The 17,064-nt window shown below is 35.6% G+C and overlaps 1 protein-coding gene across 4 annotated transcripts in view; it reads left to right on the top strand.

The window, feature by feature from the left end:
- The window catches only part of TTC7B (tetratricopeptide repeat domain 7B), a 138,809-nt gene that overhangs the window by 86,020 nt on the left and 35,725 nt on the right, over positions 1 to 17,064 (top strand). For 2 of the 4 annotated variants that reach the window (XM_057413372.1, XM_057413371.1), the window contains 4 exons: positions 2,382 to 2,479; positions 5,508 to 5,672; positions 7,460 to 7,510; positions 13,612 to 13,752. In XM_057413372.1, the coding sequence (XP_057269355.1) occupies positions 2,382 to 2,479; positions 5,508 to 5,672; positions 7,460 to 7,510; positions 13,612 to 13,752 (455 nt within the window). The remainder of the gene's footprint in view (positions 1 to 2,381; positions 2,480 to 5,507; positions 5,673 to 7,459; positions 7,511 to 13,611; positions 13,753 to 17,064) is intronic. The other 2 variants (XM_057413374.1, XM_057413373.1) reach the window with 1 other exon arrangement.

Genomic DNA, 17,064 nt, shown 5'->3' with positions numbered 1-17,064 from the left:
GTGGACTGCATGGCTAATTTGACAACAGGGTTTAAACAATGACAATCACTCGGACCTGAAATGTGACTGGGAAGTTCTATTCACCCAACTGCACTCCAGATGTAGTGAAGAATGATGATGCAGGATTATTATGAAAACTTAAATTTCCCAGCCTCTGTAATTTTAACACACTTTTTGTTGTTAATTTTTTTTAAAAGCAGTGTTTGAAGATCCAGTCTCCCACTGGAAATAATTGAAGATTTTTTTTAATACATCTCTGTGCCAATAATAAAAGGTCTTTTAATAATTTGAACCCCTTATAGAATGTTGGATTTTTTTTTTCAAAGGTTTAGGTATCTTTTATGTTTATTTGAATCATCTTTTTCTATTCTGATTTAGACTGAAAACTAATTTTGTCGTTTCATTTTCCTAATCAGATAAGAACTTTTTTGATAAGCAGTGTTTTATGTTAAATATTTCTTCCTGCAATTAATCAGATTTTGTGGAGTAAATTTGAGTTCAGTGTCCTCAATAATTTAATAATGAAAATAAATTATGTATTACTAGATATACCACATAAAGTAAGGGCTAAGTGCAACACTGTGCCTTAGTTTTGTTCAGCTGATTTAGAACAATTTCTTTTTGTCTTTCATTGCCATACAAATGTTTTGCTCATGAGGCAGTTAAAGTGAATTTAAAACTTACATTGTGGTACAAGGCTTGGAAGGTTTAAATGTTCATCCTTAGCTTGCTGCTTGAAGTTCATCAGAAAATAGTTCAATTCTTTTCCAGTTCTTAGTTTGTATTGGGAAAACAAAGCAAACCACAATGCCAGTGCTGTGCTTAGATGATATTTATGCTAAGTCTGGCTCTCCTTGTCAGCAGCTTTTGGCATGTCATTCCTTGTGGATTGAGGAAGTAATTAACACAGCGGTTACCAGAAAATATGCAGCAACTGATGTAACAACTATAGCTGATAGTGTGTGTCCCAGAATGTTCCCTTGTGTTTCCTGTGGATTTCTGTAATAGTATCATTTTGTAAAGAAATCATTCATGCAAGAACGTTAGGGTAATGCAAAATTTTATTTATACCATTTTAGTAACAGCTGTACAACGAGAGGAGATTATGTCTTGAAGTGTGCAACTATGAAGAGTTGCTGAAAGGCTTCTTGCCTTCTCAGTTCAAATTTGGAAAGCAGAGATTGTAAAATTAGGGCAAATGGAAAGAGTCACTGAATTCCAGTCTTGCAGTTTAGATTAACGTCTGTCAGGCGTTCCTTAAAGCTAGGAATTTTGTGGAGTTTTTCTCTTTGGTGAGGATCCGATGAAAGTTTGCAGCCTGCTAAGTTAGGCTAACTGCCCAGTTGCCTTAAAGCTTAATTATTTTTAAGTTTGTGTGTTTTTTTTTTAATGAGGGTTTTTAATAAGTATTAATTGAATGTGAGTAGTTCCTGATTTATAATCCTAAAAATGAAATTACTGTATTAACTATATAATGTTAAAGGAGGAGTGCCCATGTGTGCTTCCTCACACTCTTCTGTTAACATGTTTCAATACTCACCTCTTCTTAAAGAGAAGGAGCACTTGGTTCTTCAGTCCCTGTTCTTCTGCTGTGTCTTTAATAGTAGTTCTAGCAGCAATTAGTTTTTCAGTAAGTGTATCAATAAGAAGCCTGAGCGACTGATACTGAGCTACAACTAAAGTAGAAACTTAAGTGCATTTGTCCACGGAAGCAATCAGTGCAAACCACTGCTTAGGTTTTGAGGTGTTGAAAGTGTTCAAAATGCCCCTACTGTGCTAACAGGATCAAATTCAACATTAGGCAGTTAATATGTGCGTGTATTAAAAAAAAAAAAAACAGCAAGAACAAAAAAACCCAACAACAAAACCAACCTAAACACTCCCCCAAAAAACATCTACAGATAAAATTGATACCTTTTTATGTAGTTATGACATCTTGATAACCTCTTTATCTAAAATTAGATGTCCTGAATTTAGTGTTTCTATTCAGTCTGGGAAAAGCATGGGTTTTCAAACTCGCATCTCCCATCTTGGGTTTCTATGAGAGCTGTACCTCGTATTATACAAAGGTTTAAGGTACAATAAATCCTTTCTGTAGTGCTGTTAGCTATGAATCAAATTAAAAGCCTGTATTCCTTTCATGGTTGTATTAATTATGAACACGGAATTGCTGAAGTAAATATGGATTTAGTTTTGCTCAGCTTAATTCTGTTCTAGTGCAGCTGGCTTAATGCACAGTGAGTGGTTAGTGGTGCTTGGTGCTAAATTTGTTCATAGCAAGAACTTTTATAGAAAGAATCTTTGTAGGAGGAGGGTAGCATGCAAGTTGTATCTCAGTATATAATTTTATATTTTAATATCTTACAATTTCTCCACTACAGTGATTCTGGACGTGGGAGCAGCCTGTTAGACAGAGCTATTGCTGATAGACGACAGCTTAATACAATTACATTACCAGATTTCAGTGATCCTGAAACAGGTAAGAACTGCATATGAAAAATAGAATAGGTAAAATGGTCTGGCTATAGCTAGATTTTACATATGTTCTTTTTTTTGTTTTATTTTGCAAAATGAAATAGTATTTTCAATGTTGTCATATAAGTGGAAATAGATATTGTGCAGTGTAAGTTTTTTTCTTTTTTTATTTATGAAGCACTATGTTCTTTGTAAATTAAAATATCTATAGTATGGATCTTGCCGAGTTTAGTGGTATATTCTTAGGCAAAGGATCAAACTTAATATGCTGAATTGGCCTATTTGCTGAAGTCCTATGCATTTCTTTCCATTCAGTATTTGCACATATTTTATTTTAAAACATAAATTAAAAAAATGTCAGAAAACTTTTAATATCAAAAAACCTGAATTAAATTAATTAAATTAATTAAAATATTTGATATTTATTAAAATATAATTACATGGGTGAGTTGACATAGCTTTGACATTAGGAACAAAAATAATTTATTAAAAGTCATATATACTGTGACATTTTGATAAACATCAAAAGTCATGGTGCACAGGTGCACTACACAAAAGCTAAGATTATTGTGTATCAGTAAACATTTACAATATGTAATTTTCTTATTTTAACCTGTAATTTACTTATTTTAATATATAATTTGCCTATTTCAGTTATCACAGTGCAATCGATATGCATCGAAATGTGTCATGTGTCTCTTTGTTTAATATCAGAATTATGCAGTAGAAAAAAATCTGATTTAGATATTTAACTTCTGAAAGTTGAAGTTGATTTGAATGTTCACTCAATTTTGAAATCATGTAAATAAATAGAAAGTGTTCTGTGCTTGCTATAGTGGCAAACAGTTTTGATTACAAAGATCAGGTGACCTGATTTCAAAGAATTGCATTATGACATGGTCTGAAGCATGGCATAGTGTACCTTGCTGCCCTGGTGTGGAGTTTCTGTCTTCTCCTACAGATATAATTATATGCAATAACATTCTAGCATTCAGTGATTGTTCTCTGTTCTAATCTAGTTCATAGTTTCCTTTTATAGACATAAATAGATTTTAAAGGTTACAGATACATACATAGGTAGAAATAAGCAATTTATTTTATGCCTTCAAAAGAGTGCTTCTTGGGGGGGCATGTTGTGGGAGTGTTTTGTGGTTAGCTCTGGGGGTTTTGTTTTGTTTTTTACAAATGTAGTCACACACTTTGGGGTGTCCTGTTTTATATCTGCCACAGTTGAGAGCATAATGAATTGGTGCTTTTTAAAGGCTGCATGCTTTTAAATAAAAATGAACCCTTATCCAAAAGATTGAGCTTTCCAAGAAGCCCCAAATTCAGATCCTGCAGCCAATACTTTGATTTGAAAAATTAATCTATACATATGTTCCGATTTTTCTAGAAGTTCCAATTAGTCTGTTTTTCTGAATCTTAGCTGTGTTGTTGCAGCTTAACTCTACTATCAGGGAGGACAAGGTGGGAAATTAAATATATGGTGTCCCTATTTGATTATATTTCCTATAAAAGACAATTGTGAGGATGGGGAAGGGGTGTCTCTATTTTGCTGGGGAGGTGGGTTTGTTTGTTTGGGTTTTAATTGTTAATTTTAGCGGAAGAAACCTGGTTACAATTCCCATATTCAAATTCTGGTAAGGACTACAGCTTTGTTATGTACTGTATCTACACAGCAGTATACATTTAATAGCTCCATATCCAAGTTTTATCCAAGATTCTTCATGTAGAACATTATGTAAAAATTTTGCAGAAATTAAAAGGCTACGGTAATATAAGAATAAAAGAAGTCAAGCTTGTCAGTGTTTGAATGAGAAAACTTCAAGCAGACTCTCAAAAAAACATTGTTCACAAATGGTAGATCACAGAAACGATAGATGGTCAAAATGTGAGACTTTTATAGGCTGAAAGAGCTCTTGTGCAGATTTTGTGGCTCCCCAGTGTTTAGAAATGCATAAGGAATTTGACAAATAAATATTAAAATAGGGGTATTCAGGAAGGGTATTGTGGAAAGTTCTCTTAGGACAGAAATGTTTGCTCCCCTCCTCTTTATACAGTGTAATGCTACCATGTATATGCATTTATGTGTGTATATACATAAGAAATTTTCCCCTTCTTAATTTTGCTTGCCACCTGTGATGATGATGATGATGGTGATGCCTGTGTAGTCTGAGTTTGGCCAATCTGAGCTCCAAGAAATGAAAACTAAAATTCATATATGAAGTACTGTGTACTTGCAATTTGAATTCTGAAATCCTTTAAAAAAATGCATTTAGCTGTAATGAGTATATCAATTAAGCAGAAGTTGGAATTTGAAAAAAAAAAAGTCTTTCAAAACAGTTTTTATGGAGCGCTTTCCATTTCCATAATCAGAAATTATTAAATGATTCAAGTTCAAATTTGTGTTACCATTGAAGTATCCAAAAAGGGTATTTTGGATTTTTTACAAGGCTAGACTCTTACATTCTGATACCCTGACTGACAACTGCCAAATCTACTTTAAGTTTGCCTTCTATTTCATCTAGTTTGTCATGAGTGGCATGCACCCATATTTGTATTATTGCTGAAGAAAATAAATATGGAGAAAAAAAAAGTTTTTTTGCTCACTGAAGTAAAATCTGACAGGGAAACAATCACATTTCCAAAGGCAGATATCCATATGCAAATCATTTGAGATTCAGTTGGCTATTTTCGTTAAGGTAAGTTGTACTCAGTCTTTTAAAAAACAGATTATTTGATTCATTGTGTATTGGTTGCAGTTTTCTGTTGGTTTGGGGGGGGGGGGGGGGTTATCTAGTTCAGGATGGAAGGAGAGTAATGTGAGTACAGGGCATTTTTATTTTTTCTTTTTTTTACATTGCTTTCAGAGAAAGTGGTATTTATTTTATGTACAAACCATTTTCATCTTACTGAATGGTGTAATAAATGCTTTGCTTTTTTTGGCATCCTAGAGTCCATTAAACCCTGTTGGATCTTTTTTCTTTCCTGCCCCGCCACACCCTTATCATTCTCTTTGTTTCGCTTTTTAGCCTCTGATACTTCCTCATCTTCTCTCTCAAGAACAGAGTCTCCTCTCCAGCTGTTTGTATCTTCTCATCTTCCTCATCCTCATCCTAAACCAGATACCTTTGTCTGGCCCCATGCAGCCTCTCCATGCTGTGACCAAGTTCCTGAGCCTTGTTCACCTTCTCGCTGTAAAGTGGCTTTCTATTCCTGATGGGGGTGCTAGTTTGTGCTGTGTTTTTCAGATAATCTTCATAACTGATAAACCATGTTTAAACAGTTGAAGTTTCAACAAAGTGTCAGTGACATCTGGCTGTTCAGATGCTCTTCATTCAATACTGAATGTGTTTTAAGAGTTTCATCAGAGCAGACTGTCATATTGACCCCAAAAGAGGTAAAGTTACAGATGTATTTGGTACTCTGTTCTCATGACTGTTATAGAAAAGGATAGGGTTTGGTGAAAGAGGTTATTGGCCAAGAATGCTTTGTAGCACCTACTGCTGTAAATTGTTTACATTGCTGGCATCTTTTGCCTAAGAAGCCTGTCCTTTCCACAGAATTTCTTTCTTATCTGTATGGTTTTTAATGATTTATTTTCAGAAAGCCTTTAGCTAATTGCATCCAAAACCTTCCCTGAAAATTCACGTGAAGGAAAAAAATTGCCTAAATATCAACATGTATTTTCATATTGCAGGTAAGGCATACTGGAATCATTCAGAGGTATTAGAACAGTGACAATCAGCATTGCGCTGTTTCAAGTCAAGAACCGTTCTTTTCATTGAAATGATGCCAATTTAAACATGCTGTACAAACTGTACAGTAAGGCTGCCAGAGTAGTTCAGGTGGCAGGGTAAAATCAGCATAGTTTTCCAGCCATTTCTTTTTAACTCTTTAATTTCTGTGAACTTCTCCTATGCTTTATGCATAGTGCTGGTTTTGTCACTGCATTTACTATCATCCAATTTTAAGAAATTAGCTTTTGACACCTAGCATTTACCTGATATCATTTTAAAGTTATTAATTCCTAACAAAATGTAGAAAATAAATCTTTGAGTATTAGCAAAATTCATTTGTTAAAATAGCTGACATGAGAGTTTTGAAATCACTAGCCCACATGTAAGCATGTAAATAGAAATTAAGGAAAGTGCTTCCTTCCAGGAAATCTTTGCCTTATGGTAGTTTAAGTAGTTGAAGTCTGACATTCTTTCTGAAGCATTTGATTAGCTGATTGATTGCTATTACAGGTTTGGGCATTGTTGAGTTGAACTTGCGCAGACCTACATCCCAGTTAGCATTAAATTACTTATTCTTTGCAGAGCTACAAGTTAATACAAACCTATTCAAGAATGAAGGCAAACTGAAAGAATGCAGAAGCCAAGCACAGATTATGTAAAGCCCAAGTTTTCTATTTCCAGCCTACTGTGTCCTAAGGGAAAGGAGCTTCCATCGTATGCATGAGAAGCAGTGAAACCATGAAAAAACCCAGATATTGAAGTCCTTTGTATAGTGTAAATAATTGATGAAAGTGAAAGCTTTCTATCTTTGAGTAAGTAGAGATTTGCATGTTAGTATAGTTACCAGACCTGAAAATCTCATGTTCTATATCTTGCTTAGTTCAATTTTTATTCTAGTGAAAGAAGCAAAATGCATTTTGTATTATTGACTTAACTTCCAATTTCTGTTGAACCAGAACATTATTTTAGAGATGTAGCGAAGGCTCTGTGAAAATATTTATTGTAAACAGTAATCTTCTTTATTTTTATTTTTTTTTTTTTTATCTTTTAAAATGCTCTAAACCTGATTTACAGTTTGAAGATTATCAAAAATCCTTTGGCTTTCTTGGAGTTCTTGGTGGATTTTTTTGCTTTGGGGTTTTTGTTTGTTTGTTTTTATCTTGTTTTGTTTTTGTTTTTTGTTTTGAGGGGGTTATCCCCTCCCTCATACTTTGGATTTCAATTTGTGGTTGATCTGTTCAAAGGCAATCCATCAGATGCTTACTTTCATGGTTTTTACTCCCTTTTTTCAGTTTGTAAGTAGTGTTCACTGTGGGGTTTTATTAATTTCCTAAGGACTTAAATCACCTTTTGCTTTACCACAAAACATATATGTTTTGTCCATCAGTAGTGGAAGTTTGGTAGTGTGTAAAGCAAAGCTGATGCTCTTTGCCCATTCAGTCACCCCAAGGGCTGTGACCTTACAAGATCTGAATGCACTCAACTAATACTTGCATTGAATAATTAAAGAGGCAGTATTCATTTCTAGAGGACTGCAAGTAAAGATATATTAGGAAGGTCTTATATAGCATAATGGCCAGCTGCCAGAATGTTTTATTAGAGATTTTATGCCACTCCTGTTCCTAAGTAGTATGTTGGTGCAGAATGCAACATTGCAACTGCTGTCATGAGTCATAATAAACTACTGCTTTCTCTTCTGGTACAAATTTTGTTTGTAGAATAAATCTCTTTAGAGTACACTTTAAAATAATGAAATGATGAAGCCAAGCTAAATAAGGGAGAATGAAGAATATATATCAATAGAAGTTACTGCTACTTTAACCAGGATGTGAAATAATGACCTAGGATTATTTTTTTTCCCATTTATTACTGTATTTTTTCATAGATTTTAATGAGGTAGCACAGGAGACCAATTTGGTGGAGAGGAGAAAAGTAAGAAACTACATAAACCAGCATGTCTGACAGTGGCTGAGCATGGAAAATCTTTTTCAAAGAGCTGAGAGGATGTTGTATAAATGGTGCTGCCCATACCTGACTACTAATATCTCCATGCATAACTCTGTACCATAAGTTAGGCTAGCTTTGTAATTTGTGATTGTGAAAGGTGTCTCAGACACTTAATGAATTTTATTGGAAAAATTTTTAATTTGGCTAAACTTGCTGCTCTATCTTATCAAATGCAGCACTTCAGTGATGTATTAGTCCTGCAGAAGGTACTGCCTTTTTGCATCATGCAATTACTTTTTTAGCACAGACTTCTCTGAACGTCACACCACTAATGTTCTTACTGCCAGCTTTGTATGCATGTAAAGTTGAAAGTCATGGGGGTTTTCCTCTTTTCTCCTGCATGAGCATTGCTGTTAAAGCATTTTTTTTTATTTTGTGTAGACATTGAAACATTGAAAATGTGACGAATGTAAAACCGTTTAGTAATATTCTCTGTTATGATATAAAAAGAAATCCTAATATAGTAGTTTTGTCAGTTGATATTAATGTGTTTCATCAAGGATGACAGTCTATTCAGAATGAAAATGTGATGTACATAGCAAATTTATTTTGTGTTCCTGCAAGTCTGCATGCCAACTAAGTGCTGATAGAGTCCATGTCTTAGTTCATGTCCATTAGGCTATTTTCTGAAGAATGTATTGGGAAATGACCAAGGAGACAACTGAAGAAGTCATAACATGTTTATTTGCATAGGGTGACCGATAAATAATATTTGAAAAAATGGGTTTCATGAAGACTTTACTGTAATATTTATCTTAAGAAAAGCCTGAAGGAATAAATTGAACACTTTGTTTTTCACAGAAATTGCACTGTAGGTGTGACTTGGAAAAGAAAAGTTACTGTGAGAAGACTTCTTGGTTAAATTGTGTTTGTAGAAGGCTGTTGAGAAGTTTTCAATTTGAGATTGAATTGCAAACCAAGTGTATGCTGGGCTTCATTACAAGGAGCATTACCAGCAGCTTGAGGGAGGTGATTCTGCCCCTATACTCTGCTCTTGTGAGACCCCACCTGCGGTACTGTGTTCAGCTCTGGGGCACCCAAAGCAGGAGGAACATGCTTGAGTGAGTCCAGAGAAGGGGACACAAAGACGATCAGAGGGCTGGAGCACCTTTCCTATGAAGACAGTCTGAGAGAGCTGGGCTTGTTCAGTCAGGACAAGAGAAGGCTCAGGAGAGACTTTAGAACAGCCTTTCAGTACCTGATGGGGGCCTACAAGAAATCTGGAGAGGGACTTTTTTACAAGGGCATGTAGTGACAGGGCAAGGGGGAATCCTTTTAAACTGAAGGAGGGTAGATTTAGATTAGACATTAGGAAGAAATTCTTTACTATGAGGGTGGTGAAACACTGGAACAGGTTCCCCAGAGAAGTTGTGGATGCCCCATTCCTGTCAGTGTTCAAGCCCAAGTTGGATGGGGCTTTTGAGCAGCCTGGTCTAGTGGGAGGTGTCTCTGCCTATTACAGGGAGGTTGGAACTGAATGATCCAACCCTAACCATTCCATGATTCAATGATTCTATAGCCATGATTCTTGCAGATGCTGTGTTAATACGGTGAGTAGAAACTGTAAATTCTGGACAAATGTCATTATAGGAAACTTCAGTGGGAGCTTATACCTTGTTGTTTTAGAAACAGTTTGTTATGATTAAGACCTAGACCTTCTGTCACACTTTGCAGTGTGTAATGTGATTGTGATTCCAGATGATAATCAGTAAGTAATTTAAGTAGTGAATTCTAGACCTTGCAAAGACGGTCCCTTGAAGACAAGCTTCAGAAGAAGACTAAATAAATGCAAGCGAGTTGCCAGGACCCATTTTGGTGATATCTTGCTTTTCCAGACCTCATGCTGTTATATTTCAAACTAAACTCTCTTTACTACTTGTAGTATTTTAATTTATTTATTTTTTATCCTTTAATATCATGCTGTAACAGCAGGTCTGGAAGTTGTGTGAGAGGAGGATGGATACCTGTGTGTGTGAAAGACATGGTAAAATTTTAAACTGGAAATTACTGCTACTCTCTATCTGAATATTTGAAGGAAGCTACAACTGAGTGAATTGTAACACTGACAGTGAGGATATGTTTGTGTTTGGCTAAAAGTACTGAATGCAGACCAGAAAAAGAAAAATACAGATAAGAGTGGGAAGAAAGAGCAGAGATTATGGCAAATCAAGAAGGAACCTCCAAATAAGTAACTGGCTACATCAGATTTGTGAGATCCTCTCTTTACCCTTAGTTTCTTACAAACCACTATGTATCTTTACAATTTATAGTTGAAATTACTATACATTTTAGAATGTAATGCGACTGTAAATTTCTGAATCTGTGACTGTCTGGGTTAGAACAACGAACAGATACTTCACATAAGTTAGTTTAAATAAGAAAAGGGTTTAATAAAATTTGGTGGAAGATAGGAAAAAGCTTTTTAGCAGACAGGATTTTAATTGATCTTTCAATGATTTTTAATTGTCTGTAAAATGAAAGCTAATTGTGTTTTAACTGAAGGGACCAGAAATGAGTATGGGTTAGAGCTATCAGCATGAGTACAGTGTAGCTGAAAGACACCATTCAGCAGTGTCAAAAGACTACTGTTATTTAATGAAAAAAAGTTAGTAGAAAAGATGTAAAAGTGTGATTAAGGGTACAGTGGCTGTGCTGATTACATATGCAAGGCTGTGGTAGAGGTTATCCCTCCTCCTTTTGGAAACTGTATAGGCTTGTGCTTGATATCTATCTTAATAGCCATTGCAAGGAGGGGTTTTAACAAAACAAAACAAAACAAAAAAAACAGTTATTGATGCTCTTCTGCTGTTTTTCAACATCCTTAAGTTTTCTACATTTCAAATAGAAGTGAAGCATTGAAGGATTTCAAAGGCTTGGATTTCCAAACAGCCCTGGAGAAGATTATACTACATTTCTTTCTGCTGATTAACGTTAGTCTTTAAAATTAAACTCCCAGAATCCATTTATTTGGGGTATTGTTTAAAGGTAGCTTAAATTTAGTTGATTGTGTTGGAAAATCTACTGTCTGGATTTCTAGAACAGTTACTTGGTCCATGTTGAATTTTAGATTGTTAATATTCATTATTAATTTAGAATATGTTTTTATGTCAGTTGTATTAATTTAGTGAAAGATAGGAAGTAACTATTTCCTAGTAATTTTATTGAAGGATGCTTGAAGACTATTACTTTGAATATAGGTGTATTTTCTTCAGAGAACTAATTGCTGCAATATGTTAAGAGATACCTTTTTCCTAAATAGGAAACATAAGCAATTCAAAAAGTTACACTTTGGAAAAAAAAAACAAAACCAAACAAACTAGAAAGATTGATTTTTTTTGTTTGTTTGTTTGTTTTTTAAATGTTTTTTCTTTTTTCTACCACTTGGAATAAAGTCCAGGATAGGAGTTAATTACTATAGGAAGCACTTGGTATCCACTCTGTTTTAACTTCAACGTATGTGGTACTGGAACTCATAAGAAATTTATCACAGCATAGTTCTCCTTTAATATAGAAATTAATATATAAAAAGTTTTAATAATATATTACCATATGTTGTTTATGGTTAAGTACTAGAGGCTTGAAATCTAACAGCACACTTTCTAGATGACATTACCTGTGGCCTGGCCAGCAGCCAGAGTCTTTGCTGTAAATAATAGAAAATATAGGCCCTTTTCAATACTAAATTGAATACTTGCTTTTTAGAAGGAAAGGATTAGATGATATCCTTTGTGTCAGTGAATCACATCTTTTCTTTACAAATTCTTCTAGATAGATGAGGAGACTCTTTCGTTGTTAGTCCCTGGAAGGCTAAGAAGTGACAGGCTGCAGTGGCGTGCATTTAGAGAAATGGATCTCAGACAAAAAAGGGATTTGTGATGCTTATTATTGCAACCTTTGCTGGTATTTTTCTTGGAATACACTCCACATGCTTCTTGCTTAGACTTCCCTTTTATATTTCTTTAGAAGTTAAGCCTTAAAGACAATAAACAAGAACTTTAAGAAGTGTTCAACATTGCAGGCTGGAGTTTGAGTCATTTCATTAGCCAGTATAGGAAAGCAAACTCCATATCCAGATACTGTTTCAGGTCTTCAGGGCAATTGCTTGTTCATAATGAAATATGAAATGCTAACTATGTCCTATGTTGCTTTCCCCTTGTTCCTGTTAGTTAAGGATTGCACACCTGCAGACAACTTTTCTCTTTCCACTGATTTGTCTACTAGGAATTTCTTCTGCTTTTTTGGTTTGCTGATTTATCTTGTCACACTTTAAGAATGTATGGTTTATGTGGCAAATCCCTTCTTGTTAAAATTCTTAGAAAGCCTGTGATATTAAGAGTGACGCTTTTGTTTATTTCTTAACTGCTAGTGATGAGGATGAGCTTGTGGGGTACAGTTCAACCTGTATGGGATTCAGTACTTTCTTTTGGGGTGCCTACCATTCTTGACCATTACAGATATGCTGATGGGCTTCTCATCTATTCCAATATGAAATATTTCAGTTCCATTATTTACCAATTAGGCCTAGTTAGTTTGAGATTTTGTAATATGTAATTCTAAAGCAGCTAGAGATACATTGAAGCTTAGATGACAAGAAGGAGTGTAGCTGAAAATATTCATGGATTTGATTTAAAAAAAAAAAAAGTCTAAATGTGCTGTCAGTACTTGGCTATCCAAATTACAGTTGCCATTAGATATTCTTTAGGTACAGAAGCTTTTTTAATTCCACTACTTTGAAAAGGGTAGTATTTGCCAATGAGATTCTAATCTAAATTGTAAATACTTAATTTTAAGAGAATTATCCTTTATTTAGTATACTTTGGGAATGTTCTTTATGCAAAGTACTTTTTTGCCACAAGGCATTTTAACTCGGCCTTCTTGATCAGCTAAGGTTTATGTTTAGTACAGTTTAATTGGGTATTTGTGGTGGGGTATGATGTGATCTTGTGTATTTTAGGTTGCTGGGTTTTTTACTGTTATTAGTCTTAAAATAATCCTCTAATTGCACTCTCTGTAAAGACACAGCAATTACTAGCATCAAAGTGCATGCAGCAACCTGAAGATTTCAGTTTATGATTCCATCACAAACCTTTTTTTGGATCATACATTGCCAGAAAGGAGGTGTCAGGTTTAATGGAGAGTATTCATAGTAGCAACCCAAAAGTGTGTCAGGTATAGTTAACAATGTTTAGTGTGGTTTCTGTATAGTCTTTCAGATCGGTATAAAAGCTTTCATAACAAGGAAGATTAACCTGACATTTCAAAAACCTTCTCTGAAACAGTTCATGTGAATTAAATCTTGAGGAGTTTGAGGAGGTTACAATTAGATGTTTTATCCAATGTGTATGACATTTGTTCTTTCTATGATGGTAATTTTTTATTACTTCTACAGGTTCAGTCCATGCCACATCAATAGCAGCTTCCAGAGTGGAGCAAGCACTGTCTGAAGTTGCATCATCTCTGCAAAGCAGTGCCCCTAAACAGGGACCTCTGCATCCTTGGATGACTCTGGCTCAAATATGGCTTCATGCAGGTAATGTGTGACAGTAAAATTCTTTCTTGTCCTTTCACCTCCCCTTTCTTGCTAGCCTAAGGACTTACAGAAATCTGCTGATTTCATTCAGAACCTGTTATCACTTGTCAGGTCAGATTTTTCCCAGGTGTATGTGTAGCCCTGGAGCAAGTGAAGAAGGACAAAGCATATTAGAGCTGCTCCATTTAGATAAGACATAAGTTTATAATGCAGCTGCTATCAGTGGCGTCATATCTTATGTAGAACAAAGGCAACACTCTCTTCTTGAAGAGAATTCCTGTGAAGAATTAAGTTTCTGAAGTACGTTGAGTATTTTAGTATTTGGAAATTGAGATGTCGTAATTCTGTTTGTTGGAAAAAAATATTTGTAAGATTATTGAATAGAGTTCCTGCTATTAGAAGTTTTTAATTGAAAATAACTGCATATGTAAAAAAAAATAATGGGTAGTAGTACTACTGAGCAACCTGTGTCTTGCAGCTGCAATGATGAGCTCTCATGTAGTTCTATTCCTTCTAGCTTCATTAACGTCAAAGAGCCAGGATTGTTTTTCTAAATGTGGATTCATCTTGAGTGGGTTTAGTATTGTTATGCTCTTTCAAGCCTCAAGCTAAATGCAATATCACAAGTGGCTGTTACATAAAGTTTCAAGCAGAAAATGATGATCCAGTGTAGTTTTACGCAGTTGAAAATGTACACATTGTACACATACTTGCATCAGAAAGGTGTAATTTAGAAATCAGTCAGCGATTGTTCTGCTTTGGTCTGCTCTCAGACCTGAGCATTTTTCAGTGACATAATTATTTATTTTCTTCATGTTTACATTCACCAAAACAATGATGTATTTCTTAGTGTTTTAATTTAAGTATTTTGCATTAACAGTTTTATTGTGTGAAAGTCATACAGGCAATGTCTGCCAGTTATTAATTAGTATGGTAGGTTAAAGCCCAGAAGATTGGAAAGAAAGAGCAATGGTAGTGATTAATAATAGTGATCTCATCTGAGGGTGGAAGGGCTCCTCGAAAGCAACACAAATTAGAGCAAGGCAAGGTCCACCAGAGCATAGTGTTGTCACATGCCCTGCGTCATGGCATCATTGATTTTGAATGTTTATAGACCATCACAGATGGCCATCTACAGTAACTCTTAGCATCTATAATGCTGGTAATTTCTCAGCCTTCCTTGGCACCTTATTCCACTGATTATTTTCTGTTTCTTAATTTTTGTTGGTCATGTCCTGTTGCTGCTTATCCAGTCCATGCAAGTGACTGTTGCTGTGTTGCCCACGAAGGAGAGGTCTGGACACACTTTGGAAATCGCTTTTTAGCTCACATCTTAGTCAGGTTTTCATACATGTTGGTGGTCTGCTGCTGCAATCTGCTGCACAGACCACTTTCCACTCTCAAAAATACCTCTCTCAGAAAGCATGGTTTTGTAGGCCATATTTGTGATTCCAAGTGGGAGGAAGCATAGGTGAGAAGTAGGAGACAGTTGGGTTGGAGAATGAACTCAAGTGTTAAAGATCCAGGATACAGACACAACAAAGTATGAAGAGTGCTCTGACTCTGTGTATGTGGAGCAATTAAAATAAAAAAACAAGAAATGAAAGGGAGCTGCTGTTTGCCTTCAGAGAAGGTACTGCAACCTGAAGTCTACTTCCTCTCTACTTTGGAACAATGCTGTTCTTGATGCTTCTGCTGGCAATTTGTGCTGCATTTCAGTGTTTGGGTATCATGCTATTCAGTTACTTGTCCTACTGCACTAAATGCCCTGAGCCTTGAGAAAGGCTCTTTACTGTAGGAACATTCAGAATAAATTTTCCTCCCAGGAGCGTATAAAAGCTGATATTCTGGAAGGTATCTTCATCAGTATGTAAGGGTTATTTGTATAGAAAATAGTGATAAAATTACTTAACACCTTTACAGCACATGTTCTTTAAATAAAAGTGAGCTTTAGCATTGGGAAACTGCTTCCCTTTTGAGACACATGCCGCATTTAAGTATTTTTACACCCTGTATAGTTTTACTTCCTGGGGGGAAGAAAGGAGGAATTTTAATAAGCTTTAAGTCTTAAAATGCAACAATTGAGATTTATTATTCCTGTATGATTATAGAGACAAGGAAGAGTTCTAATACATGCAAAGCCTAATGGAATATATTTACCCAAAGTAATAAATATGATGTGAAAATGAAAGAAGATACTTTTTCTTACAGATACACCATGTCATTCCATCTGTCATTAGTGTAAATTAATATGATATTCAGTCCTAAGAAGTTGATTTTTGACAGGGAGGGTAAAAGAATGTCTCCTTCACAGGTTGACCACCCGAGAAGGAGAAAAAAGATGTTTAATTGCTAAGCACTTTTATTATATACCTCCCAAACTATAAAGGTGGTGACCACACTGGGAACATAAGCCAGATCAGTTTCATGATCAATGATTCTATTGCATTAAAAGTCATTACCATAAAGTACAATGAGACAAGAACCTTAGCCCAAGCCCCACACTTGAAAAACACTAACACAGCAAATACCGGCTCTAAGTAAGGTATGATATACTGAAACTGTGAGATCAAGAGAACAACTTTGAGAGCCAAAAAATGAGCATTGTGACGAGTGACTATTAATCTAAAACAATGAATGCTTATCACAAATACGAGTAGACACACTCTGGTCAGATCTGTCGTTATCTTAACCCCTTGTGCCCCACGTTGGGCACCAAAAAGAACTGTCGTGGTTTAAACCCAGCGACACAGCTCGTTCACTCACTCTCCCCTCTTTCTTTTCTTCCCTCCCCCCCCCCCAAAGGATAGGGAGGAAAACTGAAAGAATGTAACTCCCAGGGGTTGAGATAAGAACAGTTCAGTAACTAAGGTATAACACAAACCACTACTGCTACTACCAATGATAATAATGAGAAGAGGAATAACAAAGGAAGAGAATACGACACCACCCGCTGAAACAAGCCCGACCCCGAAGAGAGCGAGTGCCCTTCCGGGTAACTCCCAGTTACCTCTCTGGGCATGACATGCTGTGGTATGGAATACCTCTTTAGATAGCTTGGGTCAAGTGTCCTGTTTCTGCTTCCTCCTGGCCTCCCCTCCTTCCTGGCAGAGCATGAGACTCATAAAGTCCTTGGTCAGAGTAAACATTACTGAGCAACAACTAAAAACATCGGTGTTATCAGTGCTGTTCCCAGATGGAAAGTCAAAACACAGCGCTGCGCCAGCTACTAAGAAGAAGAAAAATTGACTGCTACTTCTAAACCCAGGACAACACAGTAACTGGCTTTTAATTCTTCATCTTGTGTTTATT

Source organism: Pezoporus wallicus, unplaced genomic scaffold (assembly GCF_028554395.1).
Source record: "Pezoporus wallicus isolate ANWC-B61680 ecotype Strahan unplaced genomic scaffold, APGP_CSIRO_Pwel_v1 contig_3017, whole genome shotgun sequence".
Lineage (NCBI taxonomy): Eukaryota > Metazoa > Chordata > Aves > Psittaciformes > Psittacidae > Pezoporus > Pezoporus wallicus.
This window is presented reverse-complemented; position numbering and strand designations above follow the sequence as displayed.